The sequence below is a fragment of the Labeo rohita genome, chromosome 20, assembly GCF_022985175.1.
Source record: "Labeo rohita strain BAU-BD-2019 chromosome 20, IGBB_LRoh.1.0, whole genome shotgun sequence".
Taxonomy (NCBI): Eukaryota; Metazoa; Chordata; class Actinopteri; order Cypriniformes; family Cyprinidae; genus Labeo; species Labeo rohita.
The window spans coordinates 33,575,801-33,596,621 of NC_066888.1; the positions used below are offsets into that span (position 1 = coordinate 33,575,801).

General features: G+C 40.3%; 1 protein-coding gene across 3 annotated transcripts in view; it reads right to left on the bottom strand.

The window, feature by feature from the left end:
* The window catches only part of evlb (Enah/Vasp-like b), a 35,985-nt gene extending 16,901 nt beyond the window's left edge, over positions 1–19,084 (bottom strand). The window contains exon 1 of one of the 3 annotated variants that reach the window (XM_051139357.1): positions 18,548–19,084. In XM_051139357.1, the coding sequence (XP_050995314.1) occupies positions 18,548–18,552 (5 nt within the window). In that variant the 5' untranslated portion in view covers positions 18,553–19,084. Of the gene's footprint in view, positions 1–11,472; positions 11,904–13,768; positions 13,804–18,547 lie in introns of those variants that run through there. The other 2 variants (XM_051139356.1, XM_051139355.1) reach the window with 2 other exon arrangements.
* Positions 19,085–20,821: the final 1,737 nt, after the last annotated feature.

Here is a 20,821-nt window from a genome sequence, read left to right on the forward strand (position 1 = left end):
GTCAGTGTGATCGTCCAAACACTGTCACTGACCAACAATGCCAGCAACCTACTGTAACCATTACAAAAAATATAATGCAAGTCATTCCATTAACAACGTTTTTCAAAACTCTTGCTGTTCCACAGAGGATAGAAAGGCATGTTTGAGAGAGAGCAAATGATGATTCTGGATTCTGAAACAAGTCTAAAAGCAATAAACAATAAAAACATCATATTCAGCTCCACGCAGCATCTTTCCGTAAATAACCGCAGTCTAATGCAACATACATGAACATCAGCAGCAGCACACGTGACAAACCGTCAGCTGATGCAGCACAAGAGCAGCGCTGCTCAAAGCATTTCACAAGCTGGGTTCATTTTAAAAAGATTCCTGCTGATCAGAGGAAAATGCATGAATAAATCAGACTTTCATGACAGACACTGGATACTTTCAGTGCCGGTTTGGAGCAGAAACACACACAGTCTCCTCCACTCACTGACATATGAACAAATGTTCTCTGTGACATGAATAAATTAAACGTATGTCCAGCATCAGTGTGTGAATGCAACTCAAATCTGTCATAATGATAACAGGGAATACTCATAAAGCGTCTGGTCTTTAACATTGCAGTCGCTCATAATGAGGTTTATTTGTAGATGCATTGTGCGTCAGATTTCTTCATGCAGGCGTGTGCAATAATGCATGTTTCAGTCTGCACTGCCGTCACACCACCTCATTACACTGCATGTTTAATTCAGCGAGTGCCGTCATCTTAAAAATATGATTTTACAATTTTAATCAAGTTGCATGAAAAAATGTCTAATTTAGCATTAAAGCATTTAGCAATCATGTCGATCACTCTGCAGAGAAGGTCTTCAGATTGAGTTCAGCGGCCGCTGCCCTTTACTACGGTACACTAGCGCTGCTGACAGTGCTGATAGTCACGTGACCTTCACTTCCTGTCAGAATGAGTGAATGCACATGAACATCAGTGTCAGAATCACACAGAGAATCACCGCAGTGGCTCGTACAGTCAGGTTATTTGTGAATGCATCATTCATCACGTTTACGCACGCAGCCAGAGTAGAACATAGAGCTCTCTGAAATACGTTTATTTTTTACCAAATTCAGTTTTCCATTTTAATTTTTCTCAACTCCTTTTTAATGGTAAATTAAATTGTAATAATTAAAGAGTATGTCTAATTAATTATATACAATTTCACATCAATATAATAAAAGTTTAAGAAAAGTGACACGTTTAGGGCCCTATGAAATGTTTTATTTTTTCTCACCATGTTTTATTGTTATCAAATTCTGTGTTTTATCATGTCTAATTATTTGAATGCATACTTCATTTATTCAAATTCGTTCTTAAAATAGCCTTATGAAAGGTTTTTTTTACACTCAGAAATTCTGTGTTGTGTATTTAAAATGTTCTGGTGACCAAATGAAGGCATAAAACATTCATGCCATTTATCTTTTAATTATTGCATTTTTTTTTTTTTTGGCAAACAAAGGGGAATTTACTATTAAAATTAAAACATGGAAGAAATGTGTGATTATACCCTAAAAAATAATGCTTGTTCATTTGTAGTAATAGTAGTAATATATTTCTGACACAATGTCTTCAAGTTAAACCGGACTTTTATTTTGACGAAATCACAGCGAGCGTCACGAGCTTCGGTGTGTGTAGTAAACAAAAGTGCTCGTCTGCTCCGTTCATTAAAACAGAGACACACAGAACATGCAGGATTCACATTTAAATGGTATTTTTGCGGTGTAATATTTACAGATACTAGTCCATACTGCGGTTTGATGTAAGTGTAATCACCTACTTTTGATGAATTCATTCAAACTTTGACAAATGCCGGGACATTCTGCATTATTCAGTAAATTTGTTTTTTATGACTGGATTCCGTGATTCGTCTGCGTTTTCCGCATCGCTGTAATCGTAGGGCCCTAAGAGTAACACATGTTTCAGACTCCAGCGCTGTCACGTGACCTCATTACACTTTGATTCAGCAAGTGCCGTCCGGTTATCATTTACATTTACATTTACACATTTAGCAGATGCTTTTATCCAAAGTGACTTACGAAAGAGGACAATGGAAGCGTTCAAAATCAACAAAAGAGCAATAACATGCAGGTGCTGTGATATGTCTTAGTTAGCCTAACACAGTACACATAGCAAAGATTTTTTTTAATTATATAATAAATAAAATTCGATTCTTGAAGATGGACATCTCACAAATATGATTATTTTATATTTTCAATTGAGAAACATTAAAAATGTCTAATGCTAAGAAACATTTAACAATATGTACAAATCTGGAGCACAAAACCAGTGTTAAGTATCACGGGTATATTTGTATGGGTTTATTTGTAGCAATAGCCAAAAATACATTGTACGGGTCAAAATGATCAAATTTTCTTTTATGACAAAAGTCATTAGGATATTAAGTAAAGATCATGTTCCATGAAGATATTTTGTACATTTCCTACTGTAAATATATCAAAACCTAATTTTAGAACAGTAATATGCATTGCTAACAACTTCATTTGATCAACTTTAAAGGTGATTTACTTAATATTTAGATTCCAGATTTTCTAATAGTTGTATCTCGGCCAAATATTGTCCCATCCTAACAAACCACACATCAATGGAAGATTATTTATTCAGCTTTCAGATGATTAATCTCAATTTTTAAAAAAATTGCCCCTTATGACTGGTTTTGTGTTCCAGGGTCACAAATGTTATTCTAACTGACTGTATTAATGAAAGCTCATTAGTGTCCATCTCATTCCTTATTATGTCGACAGAACGACATCAAGCGACGCACACTTCACTGGCCCCGTGATTCGTTTCCATGACGACAGAGTCTGATGACATCACCACTGCGACCCGCAGCAAATTACCCACAATCCCCTGGAGAGAGTTCAGCCACTCTGACACACACACACTGGTGTTCCTCTCATTATATGTTCATTCCAGAGGTGTAATGGTTTTCTAATTGCACAAACTGTACTTTCTATCCCCTTACCCTGAACCTAAGCATGTTTACATTCACAAAACACTTCATTCTGTGATGTAAAAGCTTGTTTCCTCATGTGGACCTAAAAAAATGGTCAAAATTCACTGGAATTACTATACCGGTGTGGGGACATTTGGTCCGTATATTGTATGGAATCTAAAGAAAGTGTCATTTTCACCTGTTTTATCTTCCTTCAGGTGAAAATCATCATGATTATGAGATGAAGCAGGAGCAGATTCAGTCTGAGACTCGTCTGAGATGCGGTGACACACACTCACACAGCGAGGAAGCGAGCACACACACAGAGTATGAGTGTGAGCGTTACATAAGCACAAAACATAGTTTTGGTTCGGAGCAGAAACACACAAGCACAGAATGATTTGCTCAGTGAGTGTCAGACTGCAGAAACACAGCGGCCGCTGACAGAACGACTGCAGTGGAAGATTTCACTGGCCTGAATAAAGAACGAGCTGCAATAACACTCCTCATCGGTTCAGGATTCACCCTAAATAACAGCAGGAACCCGAGACCTGATGACGGTGAATATTTCAGCTGTTTCTCATATTCACATCAGCGATTGTGATTCTACAGCAGGATCATCTGGAACGAATCAGAGAAACTCTGATCAACAGTGAAACCGCATCTCTCCGCTTCAGGCCTTTAAAACATCTGATCGTATAATCGACAGAACGTTCACAACAACAATGTTCAGTTATATTATGGATTTAACTGCTCTGACGCTGTTGGACGACAACTTGAACTGATTCAGAACTGGATAATGACGTCTCAGTAATGACTCTATTGTCTTCTGTAGAGCTGAATGGAACTGATTTCAAAATCGATGTGTTTTACATAAAGAAAACTGGGTGACACTTTACAATACATGTGCACCAATATGCATTAATTCATGCTTAACTAATGCACAGATAATCATGAGTTCGTATACAACTCATCAAGAACTTAACCTTTTATTCATAATTACTGCATCAGCAACAAATGAACATTCTATATGATCCATAGATTAAGTAATCAGTAAATTGTTATTAGTTAAATGTGTCATGATGCATTAATTCCCTACTAACATATTATATTAGCTAATAGTGTAAATTCATGTGTTAATTAGCACAGTGGGTCGAAGCCATGCATTTCAGCTTCCAGTTGAAAATTGCAAAGATCATTATGTTCTGACTTTACTTGTTGAAGCACATGACGTATTACTTAACAATTAGTTAATAGTTCTGTGCCTCAACAAGTAAAGACAGAACATAATCATACGTTTGCAAATCATTAGCTAATGATTAATTAAAGCAGACAACTGGAAGCTGAAGTTCATAGATTTGACCACTGTGATAATTAACACATGAATTTGCATCATTAGTTAATATAACATGTTATTAGGGAACTAATACATTATGACACATTTAACAAATAACAATTTATTGATTATAAATATAGAATGTTTATTTGTTGCTGATGCAGTAATCATTAATAAATGTGACCCTGGACCACAAAACCATAAGGGTCAATTTTTTTAATTTAATATTTATACATCTTATAAAAGTTGAATAAATAATCTTTCCATTGATGTATATAATATTGTATAGGACAATATTTGGTCGAGATACAACTATTTGAAAATCTGGAATCTGAGGGATGCATATTACAGCAATGCATATTACTAACCAGAAATTAGGCTTTGATATATTTACGGTAGGAAATGTACAAAATATCTTCATGGAACATGATCTTTACGTAATATCCTAATGATTTCTGTCATAAAAGAAAAATCAATAATTTTGACCCATACAATGTATTCTTGACTATTGATACAAATATACTCATGATACTTATGACTGGTTTTGTGCTCCAGAGTCACAAATGGTTTAGTTCTTCATGACTTACACATTAACTCGTGATTATCTGTGCATTAGTTAAGCATGAATTAATGTGTATTTGTGACCCGTATTATAAAGTGTTACCGAACACAGTTATTTTCCTATTTATATCTGTGAAGGTGCTTTGAAACAAGGATGTTTGTTTCTGCCATGAGATAAAAGATAATAAAGTCAGAATTGTGAAATATAAACCTGCAATTGTTAGAAAAAATTGTGCATAACCTTAAAAAAATAAAATAAAATGATGAGAGATGAGATCCTGACCACATAAACCACAAGACCAAACCAGATCTCAGACCTGCTGAACACACCGCTGGTTTAATCTGGTTTTCTGTATTCTTTCGCAGGATTGCGTCTCATTTATTCTCCATACGAATGAAATCAAATCTGGTCTGAAGTAAATCTGCTGAGCTCTTGTTATAATCTCTAGGGATGAAACTAAATAGAAAATGATTTAATACCTCATTTAGCGGCTTTACATCTGTTACAGCTGTTTAGAGACTCACGGTTCTGTTTTTTTACTCATTTCTGAGTTCTCGCAATTCTCAATTCTCTACTTCTTTTCTAATATTCCATGGTGGAAATGGGCACATAAAACACACTGGAATCTGCAAAGAAAGCAGGTCAACAGAATGTGAGACAGACTGATTCTCTAGTGGTGTGTGAGCATTCACATCACAGTCACTGTATTATCACAGTGAACACGTTCGGACCGTTCTGTCTTCAAACGCCTGATTCTGCTATGGATTAAATCATGAAATAGCAGGAATTATCCTGTCAACTCCACACAGATGTGCATCTGCATCATGAAACACACACACACACGCCCTTCACGTGATGTTTGCTGAGTCTGTCGCTCTGTATCAGAGGAGACACGGGCTGTGCCGTGGTTGCCATGGCAACCTGGCTAGAGTGTCAATGGGATGCTGAGCAGCCGCTTGTCTCCATGGTACCCAGAAGCCTTTGGGATGCAGTACAGAGCCTGTAGCATCATGGTGTCTCTCTCTCACTCGGTTTACTCACTTAATTCACTGACCTACATTTTTATCAATGAATTTACTGCAATATGTCAAATAATCGCACGAAACGGTTGATTTTACAGCTCTGTTATTTTTATTCCTCTAAGGATTTTAAAGGAATAAAAAATGAGCATGTGCTGAAAATGTGCTCACACTCAGACAATTCAAGATTAGGATGAGTTTGTTTGTTCATCAGATTTGTAGAAATGTGTCACTCCATCACTGTCTCACCAATGGATCCTCTGCAGTGAATGGGTGCCGTCAGAATGACAAAAGCTGAAACAAATCCATCATTAAGACACTTTGAACTAAATACATCCATAATCCATAATAACACTTCCTCTAGTGTAAAAGTCCATCTCCTGTTGTCTCTCACATCAAAATCCAGCCACATATTTGTTCAGAGCTGTTTTGGCTTGTAAACGGTGCTTGATCTGTGCAGATTTCTCTCCTGATTCAGACCAGACCACTTTTTCACCGGAGTAAGTGTTATTATGGATTATGGACTCAATGTATTTTAGCTAAAAATGTCTTAATGATGGATTTGTTTCAGCTTTTGTCTTCTCAAGATGTGAACTGATGGACTGGAGTGGTGTGGATTACTTGTGGATTATTGTGATGTTTTTATCAGCTGTTTGGACTCTCATTCTGACGGCACCCATTCACATCCATTGGTGAGCAAATGATGGAACGACACATTTTAAGCTACATCTTGCATTTTCAGCATGTGTTTGTTTTTGTCTGAACTGTGTCTTTAAGAAGAATCATCTGTGACTTCATCTGTCTGTCCTACTGTACTAATAACCTCATTATTGATCAGCTCCAGTGCCGATCACAGCAGCAGCTGATCTGTAACGACTGCAGCATCAGCAGCATCACATCTAAACCACAGCATCACCTACAGGAGGACTTTCAGACGTCTACCTGCGCAAATACAGCAAAACTCACATTACAGCAAACATTTCAACCAGATTCATAACTGCAACTTTTTATCTCACAATTTAGACTTTTTCATCGCAACTGAGGGTTATGAGACATGAACACACAGTTAAGAAGAAGGAAGAAGGACACTCACATGAAGAGATTCACATCAACAGACAACATTTCTCATCAGGAATATTCCACACATTTAACCAACAAAATGAAAATATGAGAAACAAAATCAATATTTTGTTGTTTCATCACTGTGTCATGATGTCTCGATCTGCTGAGGTTTAAAAAATAACTTCATATTCAATATTAGTATTGATTTAACTGCACTCACAGTATCAGATGAGAACAAAACTGGATCTGAATTGATCTGAATAATGACTCTATTCCCTTCTCTTGTTCCATGAATGATTTTTGATTTTAAATTTAACACTGTTTATTACTGTAAAGCTGCTTTGAAACTAAAATAAGCTGCTATAGAAATAAATGTGACTTTAATTTGACTCCGACATTGAAATATCTAAATAGCGGAGATGAGACGAGGATCTATGTGCAGGAGTTTATTGAACATCCAAGGAAAACAACAAATAATCCAGAACGGGGAACACTGAGAAACCAGGCAAGAACAGGGAGCAACCATCACAGACATTAAACAACTGACAAAATACAGGGGAAAGACAAGGACTATTTATACACAGGGTGAGGTAATGATCTAATTGGTAACCGGGGTAACTGATGAGGGAGTGGGTGTGGTTCAATGAAGATCCATGGCAACAAACAAGGGAACAGAGGTACAGGGAAGCAGGGAACAATAAGACACAAAAACTACAAAATAAAAGTCCTTAAACACGAATACAGAAGACAAAGACCAGGCACATGACATAACCCCCTCAAAAGAGTGGCTTCCAGACGCTCCAAACAGAAATACCAGTCCAGGAAGGGGGAGGAGCTCAGGCAGAACTGGGGAAGGGATGGAGGGCCAGGTCCATGTAAGGGGAGATAAACAAGGGACTGAAGCAGAGCAAGAGGCCAGGGTGGAGTCGGCCAGATGGGAGGAGCTGAGGACCACCAGATCATGAGAGAAGACCTCCACGGCGGAGCAGGCGGTACCCAGCAGGGCGGAGCAGGAGGCTCAGGAGCCCTCCAGGGCGGAGCCGGAGGCAGAGCAGGTGGCACTAGAGCCCTCCAGGTGGAGCCGGAGGCAGAGCAGGCGGCGCTAGAGCCCTCCAGGGCGGAGCCGGAGGCAGAACAGGTGGCACTAGAGCCCTCCAGGGCGGAGCCGGAGGCAGAACAGACGGCGCTACAGCCCTCCAGGTCGGAGCCGGAGGCAGAGCCAGCGACACCAGAGCCCCCAAGGGCAGAGCCGGAGGCACAACAGCCCTCCCAGGCGGAACAGGAGGCGGAACAGGAGGCGGAGCAGGAGGCGGAGCAGGAGGCGGAGCAGGAGGCGCAGCAGCCCTGCGGGGCGGAACAGGAATCTGCATCACGCTCTGGGACCTGGGGAGAGCAGGGACAGAGGAGGCAGACAGAATAGAGGAGGCAGACAGCAGCCCTCCAGGGCGGAACAGGAGGCGGAGCAGCCCTCCGGGCGGAACAGGAGGCGGAGCAGCCCTCCGGGCGGAACAGGAGGCGGAGCAGCCCTCCGGGGCGGAACAGGAGGCGGAGCAGCCCTCCGGGGCGGAACAGGAGGCGGAGCAGCCCTCCGGGGCGGAACAGGAGGCTGCGTCATCGACTGGGACCTGGGGAGAACAGTGACAGAGGATGTAGACAGGGAAAAGGGAGAAGCAGAGAGTTTGGTGGTTAACGCCCCCTCCGTAAGAGGTTCTACGGCTGGCGCCGACACCTCTGGAGGCATTGGCGCAGCTTCTCCGACGGGGAAGGCCTCTGGAGCAGACTTGAGACCAGACGGGGCCTCTGGGGCAGACTTGAGACCAGACGAGAGCTCTGGTGCAGGCTTGTGATCAGACGAGAGCTCAGAGGCTGACCTGTGAACAGGCGTGACCTCAGGAGCACAGTGTGTAGCCCACACACACCACATGGCCACTGCCATTAAGGGAAGAGCAGCAGCGATAACGTCACTTGGCTTGTGAAGATCTGCTGTAACGTGGCTTGACTCGGGAACAACATGGCTTGACTCGGGAACAACATGGCTTGACTCGGGAACAACATGGCTTGACTCGGGAACAACATGGCTTGACTCGGGAACAACATGGCTTGACTCGGGAACAACATGGCTTGACTCGGGAACAACATGGCTTGACTCGGGAACAACATTGACTTGGCTTGACTCGTGGGGAACAGCTGCTGTAGCTTGACTCGGCCCTGTAGCTTGACTTGAATCAGGGGTAGCTGCCGCAACAAGAGGGAGCGCCATCTTAGCTGTCCGTACAGCCATTAGGGGTGAGTCCAACACGTGGGTCATCATGTGGCGTGACTTGGAGACAGCGACCATCTTGTGGACTGGCTTTGGCGTGGCGGCCATCTTTGCGACAGGCTCTGGCGTGGCGGCCATCTTTGCGACAGGCTCTGGCGTGGCGTGGCGGCATCTTTGCGACAGGCTCTGGCGTGGCGGCCATCTTTGCGACAGGCTCTGGCGTGGCGGCCATCTTTGCCACAGGCTCTGGCGTGGCGGCCATCTTTGCGACAGGCTCTGGCGTGGCGGCCATCTTTGCGACTGGCTCTGGCGTGGCGGCCATCTTTGCGACAGGCTCTGGCGTGGCGGCGTGGCGGCCATCTTTGCGACAGGCTCTGGCGTGGCGGCCATCTTTGCGACAGGCTCTGGCGTGGCGGCCATCTTTGCGACAGGCTCTGGCGTGGCGGCCATCTTTGCGACAGGCTCTGGCGTGGCGGCCATCTTTGCGACAGGCTCTGGCGTGGCGGCCATCTTTGCGACAGGCTCTGGCGTGGCGGCCATCTTGTGCAGTGGGTCTGGGCTGGCGGCCATCTTGCAAGGAGACTCAGGAGTGGCGACCATGCTGTGAATTACCCTTTCTACTTCCTTAACAGAAAAAGGGGATTCACAGAACAGCAAAACAAAGTCTATATACTGTGACAGGGTCCAGCTGGGGTCCTCATCCGGTAAGTTTAAACTAACCTCTGGATCGAGTCCACTCCAGAAACAGTCCTTTATTTTGGTGTCATCTCCAGGCACTAGCTGGCTGTAATAAAGGAACTCCTCCACATAATATTCGATCGGTCGGCCGTTTTGAAAAATTGAGCAAAGAGTGCTCAGAGGGTCGCGATAAACTCCTGCTAGATCCATAGTTGGTCAGTTGTTCTGTAACGAAGCGGAGATGAGACGAGGATCTATGTGCAGGAGTTTATTGAACATCCAAGGAAAACAACAAATAATCCAGAACGGGGAACACTGAGAAACCAGGCAAGAACAGGGAGCAACCATCACAGACATTAAACAACTGACAAAATACAGGGGAAAGACAAGGACTATTTATACACAGGGTGAGGTAATGATCTAATTGGTAACCGGGGTAACTGATGAGGGAGTGGGTGTGGTTCAATGAAGATCCATGGCAACAAACAAGGGAACAGAGGTACAGGGAAGCAGGGAACAATAAGACACAAAAACTACAAAATAAAAGTCCTTAAACACGAATACAGAAGACAAAGACCAGGCATAAAATCCTAATGATTTTTGCCATAAAAGAAAAAATGATCATTTTAACCCATACAATGTATTGTTGGCTATCGATACAAATATACCTGTGATACTTTAGTGCTCCAGGGTCACATATGTACTGACATATTGCTCAAGACTTACTGACACTAAAATAATAATGAAACTTTATTTGGAGTAATACTTGTGCACAATGCACTTTTCTTAATTTTTAGTCTAAAATGTGTTTTAATGTCACTGCTGATGAGGACTGTATGATCTTTAAATAATAATGTCTTTAAATGCAAAATATGTAAAGTATACTTACAATAGTTCCACTTTAGCACTTAAGTATATCTTTAGCTGGATTTCAGCACAATTAAAGTGCATTAAGTACAAAATTAGTTGTTCCAGCACACTTTAAATATATCAGTTTAATATACTAAAAGAACAACTGCAGGGTATTTTTATTAAAGTACATAATATGTAAATGTAATTATAGTATACTTAGCATGAAACAAATCTATTTTAAATACATTTTAACATATTTATTTTTCACTAGGGTACAAATGACTTTTACAGCTTATGAGAAAATAATTTTTTCCACTTTAATTCAGTTGCATTTCCTTGTCATTTATTGTGAAATGTACTACCAGTGTCTAAGTGAAAGTTGTTTCTACACGAGCTGGACGTGATGCAGGTTCCTCTCCTGACTGATGGAGGTCAAATCTGATTAGATGATCAAAACCACAGGGATGTTTCAAATGGAGGTGTGAAATCATCCATCCATCCCATAATTCACACACACTCACACACACACACACCAGCACTAAACTGGCTTCCACGGTAACAGCGCGTCTCCTCCGGGCCTCTGAGATCACGAGAACAAAAGAAGAGCCGTGTGAAGCTGTAAATCAGGCCTGCGTCCGTCCCTCCGCACGTCTTCCGGTTTCACCGCTCGATTAGGATTCGGCAGCACGTCTCAGAGACGACGAGGAACGTACCTGATCTTGATGTCGACGAGCGGCGCGCCGGGGTCGCAGTAGATCTGCGGGAAGTAGAAGCGGTGAGACTGGACGTTAATATCCATGATCATAACAGAGGAACAGGTGCTTCGGGAATTCTGCTTCTCCTGTCTAATTCTTCTCTCTCTCTCTCTCTCTCTCTCTCTCTCTGCGGCTCGGCTCCCCTCCCCCTCTTCCTCTTCCTCGTCTTCCTCTCAGTCGCCTCACATGACCGTGAAACGCTCACCGGTGCATTTCATCGGCGCTCTTCCTCTAATTAAATGCCGTGAGGAGATCTGCGGCCGAGATGAGAGGAATACGAATGCCAGTGTTTCTCAATGAAGCTGCGCTGATGTCATCCTTTGTCCGTGACAGAGCAGCAGACGACGAAGCGCTGGAGCTCAGCTGAGCGACGCTCAATGAAATGATGCTGTGTGATGCAGCCGCAGCCTCACTCCGCCTCGCCGCCGCGCCATTGGCCGAGAGGATTACGAGGCTCCTCCCCCTGCTCTCCAGTGAGTATCCTCACACCAGCCCCTCCCCACTCACACTGATGCTCGATCGGCCTCTCTCTGTTTCTCTCTCTCTCTAGTGGGATGGAAATCATAATTACAATGAAAAGGCTGCAAACTGATTAGGGCTGAATTAAAAGGGAAATGAAGCCGGATCTAAATGGTCTCAAACACTAACTAGTTTTCAGTTAAATATCCACACAACATCTAACAGGGGACTAGTTTAGAGAAAGAGAGAGAGAGAGAGAGAGAGAGACAGAGACTGCTGTGCACCAGATGACACACTGACACAATTACTGTAATGGATGGACTGATTTCATAAAACTGCTGACTAGCAATCATACAAAAGACACACATTCATAGACAGACCGACAGACGGATAATCATATAGATAGACAGATAGAAAGATGGTTAGAATTTTAATTCTTAAAGGGGAAACGCCTCCATTAGAGACTGAATGTTAAATATAAGGGCCCACTGCAGAATCTGTCACTGATCTGAGTTCAGTTTCAGCTGTTCTTTGGCAAGGTCAACAGCCAGAGAGGCTCATGGGATTTGTCATGAGTGACACATGTACAAACGCCTCTGATAGGCTCACTGTGATGACATCACGGCATGGGCGTGGCCTGTCGGCTGGAATCACACACACTTCCTGTGATCAGCGTTATCTGACTGAGTGAAGCTGAAGATGTTGATCAGATCAGAGCTGCTGTGACACTCAGAGATTATCAGACGCTTCAGAACAGTGAAACTGAGCACACACACACACACACACACACACTAAACCAGTCCTTATGATTCACACACCACAAGCAATCCACCAGACTAGTCAGGGTGATTCTGAACACAAAAAAAACACACACGTGTTGCTCTGATGCTGTGAGAGCGTCACCATCACAGTCTTCATACAGTCAGTTTATGACTGGAGCATTAATACAGAATTCACATCATGTGAATTTGCTTTTAGGTTTATATTTTCATATAAACATAATGGATAGTTCAACCAAAAATAAAATTTAAAAAGTCATTAAAGGAGAAGTCCACTTCCAGAACAACAATTCACAAATAATGTACTCATCCCCTTGTCATCCAAGATGTTCATGTCTTTCCTTCTTCAGTCGTGAAGAAATCGATAATGCGTTTTTTGAGGAAAACATTTCAGGATTTTTCTCCATATAATATATAGTGCCCGATTTTGAACTTCCAAAATGCAGCTTCAAAGGCTCTAAACGATCCCAGCCGAGGAAGAAGGGTCTTATCTAGTGAAATGATCGGAAAATAAAAATTTGTTTATTTTTAAGCGCAAAAGCTGGTGTAGCACAGGCTCTGGGATGCGCGTTCACGTACTATTGAATCACGTCGAAAGGTCACGTAGAACTACAGACACAGCGTTTACAAAGCCAATGTGCAAAGACTAAGAAAGTGCAATTAAGTCAATCGCTGTTTACAAACAAAAAGGTACAACGATGTCGGACGATTCTGAAGTTGAAGGAGAAAATAAGATGGAGTTTTTCCGCCATTCTCTACCTTCTTGAGCCGGAGTACACAGACCATGAACTTACACGAAATCTGTTCTACGAGTGTGAACTATCCTTCACTGGTGAGTGTTTACTATGCCACTCTTAACTAGTCCTCGTGCTCACACTGATCAGTCGTCCATCACTGAAAACAGCTCAGAAACAGCATGAACTGAACTGCAAACATTCAAAACACTGAACGTCTATAGCTCATACTGATCCAGTCTCATGTTGTGGTTTGTTCATGAGCAGAAGCAGGAGTCTTACCTACAGTCATCGGCGTTCATGACCTGATCCGCTCCGAGCGCAGTCCGAGCGCTGACAGACAGACAGAACAGAACAGATCGAGCGCTAAAGGTCACGTGACTGTCGCTCATCCGCTAACAGGATTGACAGAATCTGAGCGCCGCCGCTGTTCTCATCCTCACAGCATTAGATTTGTGTGCTTTAACACAGGTTTTCATCAGTGCATGCTTCAGTACGAGCGTTAACGAATGCTCTTCTTTCTTCTTCTGCATTACAGTAATGAACATGTGTGTGTCAGTAAATCTACTTGATTATCATGAAAATAACAGCACAATGAGAAATCACAGCACTTCTAGACACAGGCTTCATTTTCCTTGCAAAGCAAGCTATTTTTGTCTCTAAATGAAAGCAGAGTTTAGTAAAAGCTTCACCGTGGTGTGCTGCTCTTCACACAGCAGATGATGTGGGGTGCTTTCCCAGCATGCAGTGCTGCGTGTCTGAATGAGTCAGCTAACAGAGGAGACGCGACCGCGGACGTCACTACCACTAGAATCAAAACCAGAAACATATCTGTTACTGAAATAAAAATATTAACATTTCTCATATCCATTTAGTTTAACTTTACAGTAGGGCTGTACAATTTGTAATCGAATTAATTAATCGAATTAATCTCAAAATACATTTGACTGTGAAAATACCCACAAACCATTATTTAAAGCTATTTCTGAGTTAAATGAGAAAGAATCAAGTTGTAAGTTGTTACCAATTGTAGCTTTGTTACCAACAGTCTTCAAAATACTTTCATGTTGCACAAAAAAGGGTTTGAAATGAGAAGAGGGTGCGTAAATGATGACAGAATTTATTTATCCCTTCTATGTTTTTATTTTTATTCTTTTTTTAATGAAGTGATGCTCTAAATAAGAAACTAAATCTGCCAGCAGGTGGCGGTAAATGTCTTTATGAGTCATTCATTCAAACGGCTGATTCATTCAGGAATAAAGTAAATGACTCTCTTTATAAATGGGCTTTTGAATCACTGATTCACGCGATTCGTTCCAAACGTGAATTCATTCAGAAACTAAACGCCGCTGTGTTGCTCTGAGACGCGCAACAATTCTGCTGTGGCTTCAAAGCTAATATGTTCTGCAAAACTGAGCCATAATATATTAAAATATAACACAATATCAACTTCTTATTTACTGAACTGTTGTATAAAATCACATTTAAGCACGTGAGATCGGGACAAAATCAGCACTGGTGTCATATCGCTCCTGCTGCCCGTGTGATATTGTGTGATATATATAAATATGAGACAAAACACATACAGGGACATTTTTGCACCAATATCTTGAATTTCAGACATAACTGCATTTGTGGAGTTGTTGTCCTGCATCATATTTGTCAACAGTCAATTGTATGAAATGTAAAATGATGTTCAGGTCTGTGGGTGGGACCAGTGCTTTAACTGTGTTTTAATTAAGTTAACACATTAAACTGACAGCCCTACTTTGAAGACAAGAATAACTAAAACAAAAAAAAATAACAAGAACTACACAGAGATATAAAAACAACTTCAACAAAATGACTAAAACTTGAACAAAATGTAAAAAGAAAACAGAAAATATAACATTTTAAATAAATCCAAAACATTAACAAAAAATAATAGTGTCTTGATGCTGAAATAACAGTGTTTAGTATTAAAAAATATATATAAAATAATGTAAAATTAGGGAATGTTAACAAATGAGTTTCTTCTTAAAAAACATGCTTTGTAGCAACAACCAAAATTGTTTGTTGCAACATTACACTTTCTCTATCATTCTTACATTTTTATATTTCATATTTTTATATTAGTTCCTTTAAGTAATATGATGCTCAATGATTCTGTGTTCATGTAATGTTGAAAATGTAGTGCTTACTCAGTCTAGATTATTTTTTAATATAAAGATGATAAACGTCATAAACCACACAGATCCACATGTGCTGTCAGCTCATAATAACTGAGCTTAAGAGACACGCTCTGCCTCTAGTGGACGACACACACATCTACACACACACACACACACACAACACACACACTCCAGCAGCTCCAGGTCGATCAGTTCTGTGTTTCTGAGTCTGTTATATAATTATTACTATCCTGACAGACTCTATTAATAGCAGCAGAGTCTGTGCTGAAGCCAGAGATGATTTCATGCTGCGAAACGAACGAGGGGAAAAAAATCAGCAACCGCAGGAACGAACGCATGAATCTGACCCAGACTAAACTAATGAAACACTTCAAACGACGGCTCGATCAGTTCAAGAGAGACGATGGGACTTATCAGGAGTTTAACACTGTTTACAATTCTAAATGGCATCTGATGAAGAAACGCTCAAACGCGCACTGATTTAGAAAAGTTAAAGGTGTCCTTCACCAATAATCAAGTTGTTCAAACTTTGAATTTCGTTCTGTGGTTTTATTACAGTGCAAATTTGACTGTCACTGTAGGGATCAATCAAACACACAGACATTTCTCTAAATATCTTCTTTTGTGATTCACAGAATAATCTCAGCTTTGATTAAATGATTTCTGAGTGAACGATCTCTGTAAGTGCTCATCACACACAGTAAAGCTCCATTTGCAGTCAGACGTGAATAAAGCAGTGAGTCCAGATTCACATCAGTTCACTAATGGATCGAATCTGACTCACAGCTCACTCTCTACATTCAGTTTGGGAAACCAGATACGGCCATTTCTCCACTATACAGCACACAGAACCAGTAACTGGACGACCTACTGCTTCCACACACCCAACCTGGCTATCCCATGAGGCCACGGGAGACGAGACATCACGTTCACCGATCACAAAACAAATCCAACACGAGTGCTCATACTACACACACGAGTTACAGACCAGCAGCTCTCAATACACGACCTCAAAAACACTGAAAACCACTCGAACAAGATACAACAAACATGACAATATGCTAAAACAGCTCAAATCAAGATATTTTGTATTTTAATCCACTGCCTAAACAATCATGTGGAAAAAACACGATTCATACAGAGTTGGAAAACCAGAATAAACTTTTTTTTATTATTATTTAAATGTAATTTAATAAAGGTTTAGACTAGTCTTAAAAGTTAAATCCAGTCTAGTTGGTCAAACTAGTTTCTAAGAAACTGTGTTAACATAGACGTTTATGCATATGGCCCCTGGAAACATCATGGAAATTAGTGCAAATCTTAAAATCCAAGCTCTAAAATATTATAATGGGATGAAATGTTGATTAAAAAATATTTTTAAAAATGGTTTTCCTTAATCTGTATCCGTAGACATCCAAAGGCCTGCATTATGCAAATAATGTTTAATTTTGCCAGATGACTTTTTTTTTCATTTTTAGTTGTCCAATTCTAATGCAATCTAAAATCAAGTATGTGTAGTTAACTGAAATACAACGTATACAATTTAACTGTAAATTAATACAAAAATTTCATTTTTAGGGCCATTTTATTTTTCTGAAACTTTTCATTGCTCCCAAATTCAATCCAAAGCATGTCTAATCATAAAACCCATAAAACTTTAACAACTCAATCATTTATTTTTTATTCAAATAATTTAATTTAAGTAATTCTTTGTCTGTTTTAATTTTTCTGGACATGTGATTAACACTAACTTAGTCAGAAATGGCTGTATAATCAAAAGCATAAAAAAATGACATTTTTCAAATGTAATCAAATAAAAATGTGACGACTTAAGTCGAACAGGTACATTTATAGTCAAAATTATAGATTTTTCTTTTCTTTTACTTAGGATATTAAGTAAAGATCATGTTCCATGAAGATATTTTGTTCTATTTTTTCTACCATAAATATATCAGAACTTAATTTTTAATTAGTAATATGCATTGCTAAGAACTTCATTTGGTGATTTTCTCAATATTTAGATTTTTTTTTTTTATTTGCATCCTCAGATTCCAGATTGGGATAGTTGTATCTCGACCAAATATTGTCCTATAGCTTTTAGATGATGTGTAAATCTCTGTTTTTTTTTTGTTGTTGTTTTTTTAATTGACCCTTATGACTGGTTTTGTGGTCCAGGGTCACAGATGAATTATTTATTAATATGTCATTATTATTATGTTCTGGGCGGGTTCTGGTGTGTTCTATCAGAGAGAGACTCACGTGTAAAACACATCCTTACATTTTTACTATCGGCCAGAGAGAATCTGAAATCCATTCACGGATGTTTGATTGTCGATTACGGTAACAGAACTGATCAGCATCGCCGCATCGATCACCTTCATCAATGAACGCGCGCACAGCTGCGTGCGCTTGCGTGCTTGCGTGCTCCGGTTACCATGACAACAGCTGCTCTCCGCGCTGACCACGCCCTCCGTGACGCATCAGACCGCTGCTCAGACGCGCGGTCATCGCGTCTCCATTTTACCGTTACCTGCCCTTCTTTCGCACCGTTTTCACACAATCATGACAAACGCGTCCCTGTTTCACACACACACACACACACACACACACCGCCTCACATCTGTAAGCCGCGACACTCATCAGCACTCGGTAACTGACGCGCTCAATGCGTCGCGTCACCGCTAAAGGCCCGGCGCGCTCAGGTGGACGCGTCGGCTGACAGGAACGATGCTTCACAAGCCTTCATGTGTTCGTCATTTTAAGCAATAACTCACATACATGACGATTTAATCCCATAAATCAGTACAAATCATTCCGCCAAATCATCATCCGCTGCAGCCTCCGCGCCGCTCATAATAATACCGGATAATAACGGACGCCGCGCGCTTACCTCATGTTTTCTTCTTTTTCTTCGCTATCGGTGAAGATGGAATAATGTCAGCGCCGTCTTTCGCTGTCCCGTGTATGTAAAGCCCACAGCGTTTAGTGTTTCTCGGTGAAAATCCCGTGATGTTCGTTAAATGAGCGCCGCGGATGATGCGCCGCGATCAGAAAATGCGCCAGAGCCGAACGCGGCCGCTTCTGTGTCGAATGCGAAACGGTTTCTCGTGATTTTGTCGCCGTGTTGAGTTCTCGTCCTCACGTCCATCTCACAGGGATCGCGTCCGTTCTCCGGTTCAACGGCGGCGCTCGGTCACGGGCAGCGGCGCTTCGGTTGCCATCTTCCGTCCGCCGCGCACTGACTCACCGCTTCTGCCCACTGGCGCCCTCAGTCACACCGGAACCACCGGAACACGCGACGAGCGGCTCCGCTGCTGCTGTTCGGATCATTCACATTCACCGCCGATCGAACACCGGAACAACTGGAGACTGAGCGATTAAACCCACGAGATTACAGCCGCGATCACAGCATCATCATCATCATCTTCATCATCATCATCAGCTGGGCTGTTTCTGTTTATCGTTCTCTAAACGACAAATTAATATACGCGGAGACCAGAGTGATGAGCTCTAAAATAAAGATATTAACGAGTCAAAATCCATGTTTAATTTAATGTTTTATTATTTATTTATTTAATTAATTAATTAATTTTGCGTTTTGTTTATTATTACATTGTTTTTACATTTAAATATCTTTAAAATGATTCTTCATACATTTTTAAATTTACTAGTAATTTTTTTCAGCACATTTTTATTTCCTATTAATTATTTGTGAACTGTACAAGCAATTTTAGAGATTTTTTCGACGTCATTTTTAAACATTCTTTGTAATTGTTTATGAAATTAACCAGCAATTTATGAGATCATTTTGACCTTTAAATTTTTTCACCTTTCAAACAAATATTCTTTGTAATTATTTGTGAATTTTCTCTCTCTCTCTGTAGGGTTTTTAACCTGTTTTTAACAATTTTCAAAAATCATGTTTTTTCATTGTGCATTCCAAATAATCTCAATCAAACTGCAGTTGGGTTATTTTGATAAGTAAAAAATAAGTAAAAAATACAGCTAACTAACACAATAAAAACATGATAACATAATAAAAAAACATGATTTTTGAAAACTCAGACTTAAATCATAAGTTTTTGTAAATAAACTCTTCATACACTGCCGCTCAAACGTTTGGGATCAGTAAGACTTGTAATGTTTTTTAAAGACGTCTCTTATGCTCAAGGCTGCATTTATTTTCTACTTTAACTTTCTGATGAATAACAAGTTGAAAAGAACAGCATTTATTCAAAATACAAATCTTTTCTAACAATGTAAATCTATGCTTTCACTTTTTATTAATTTAACACATCCTTGGTGAATAAAAGTATTAATTTCTTTAAAAAAAAAAGAAAGAATAAAAATGTACTGACCTTAAACATTCGAACAGGAGTGTATATTGTTAGAAAACCTTTCTATTTTAATAAATGCTGCTCTTTTTAACCTTTTATTGATCAAAGAATCCTGAAAAAAGAATCACAGGTTCCAAAAAAAAAAAAAGGTTTTCAACATTGATCATTCTAATAATCAATCCGCATATTAGAATGATTTCTGAAGGATCATGTGACACTTAAGACTGGAGTAACAGCTGATGAAAATTCAGTGTTGTATCACAGGAATAAATTCTATTTTAAAGTATATTAAAATAAAAACCATTATTTTTTATATTGTAATAACATTTTGCAATATTACTGTTTTTTTCTGTATGTTTGAACAAATAAATGCAGCCTTGATGAGCATAAGAGACATTTAAAAACATTACAAGTCTTACTGATCCCAAACGTTTGAGCGGTGGTGTATATATACCTACAAAAAAATTCCAACATACTACAGGGTATATTGAGGCCTATCTTTACTGACTGTATGTATATGATGGGATGCTTTCTGAATCATTTTATATGCCGTCAATTATAATATCACTAAAGCTCTGCTGAACACCAGATTCTAGTCCCTATTTGAGTTTTGATCATTTTTGGAGAAATCTGTTTGTCAAGAGAAGTGCTTTCTCAATGTCATCTTAATGACAGGTCAATATATTGTGGGCCAGATGAGAACATTCATCTGAATCATCTGATCCAGCAGAGGGCAGTGAGGAGCTCACAGTCTGACAGATGATCATTATAAATCACAGAACTATAAACTCACCATATGAATCTGATTTGTTTTAATTCAGCACCAA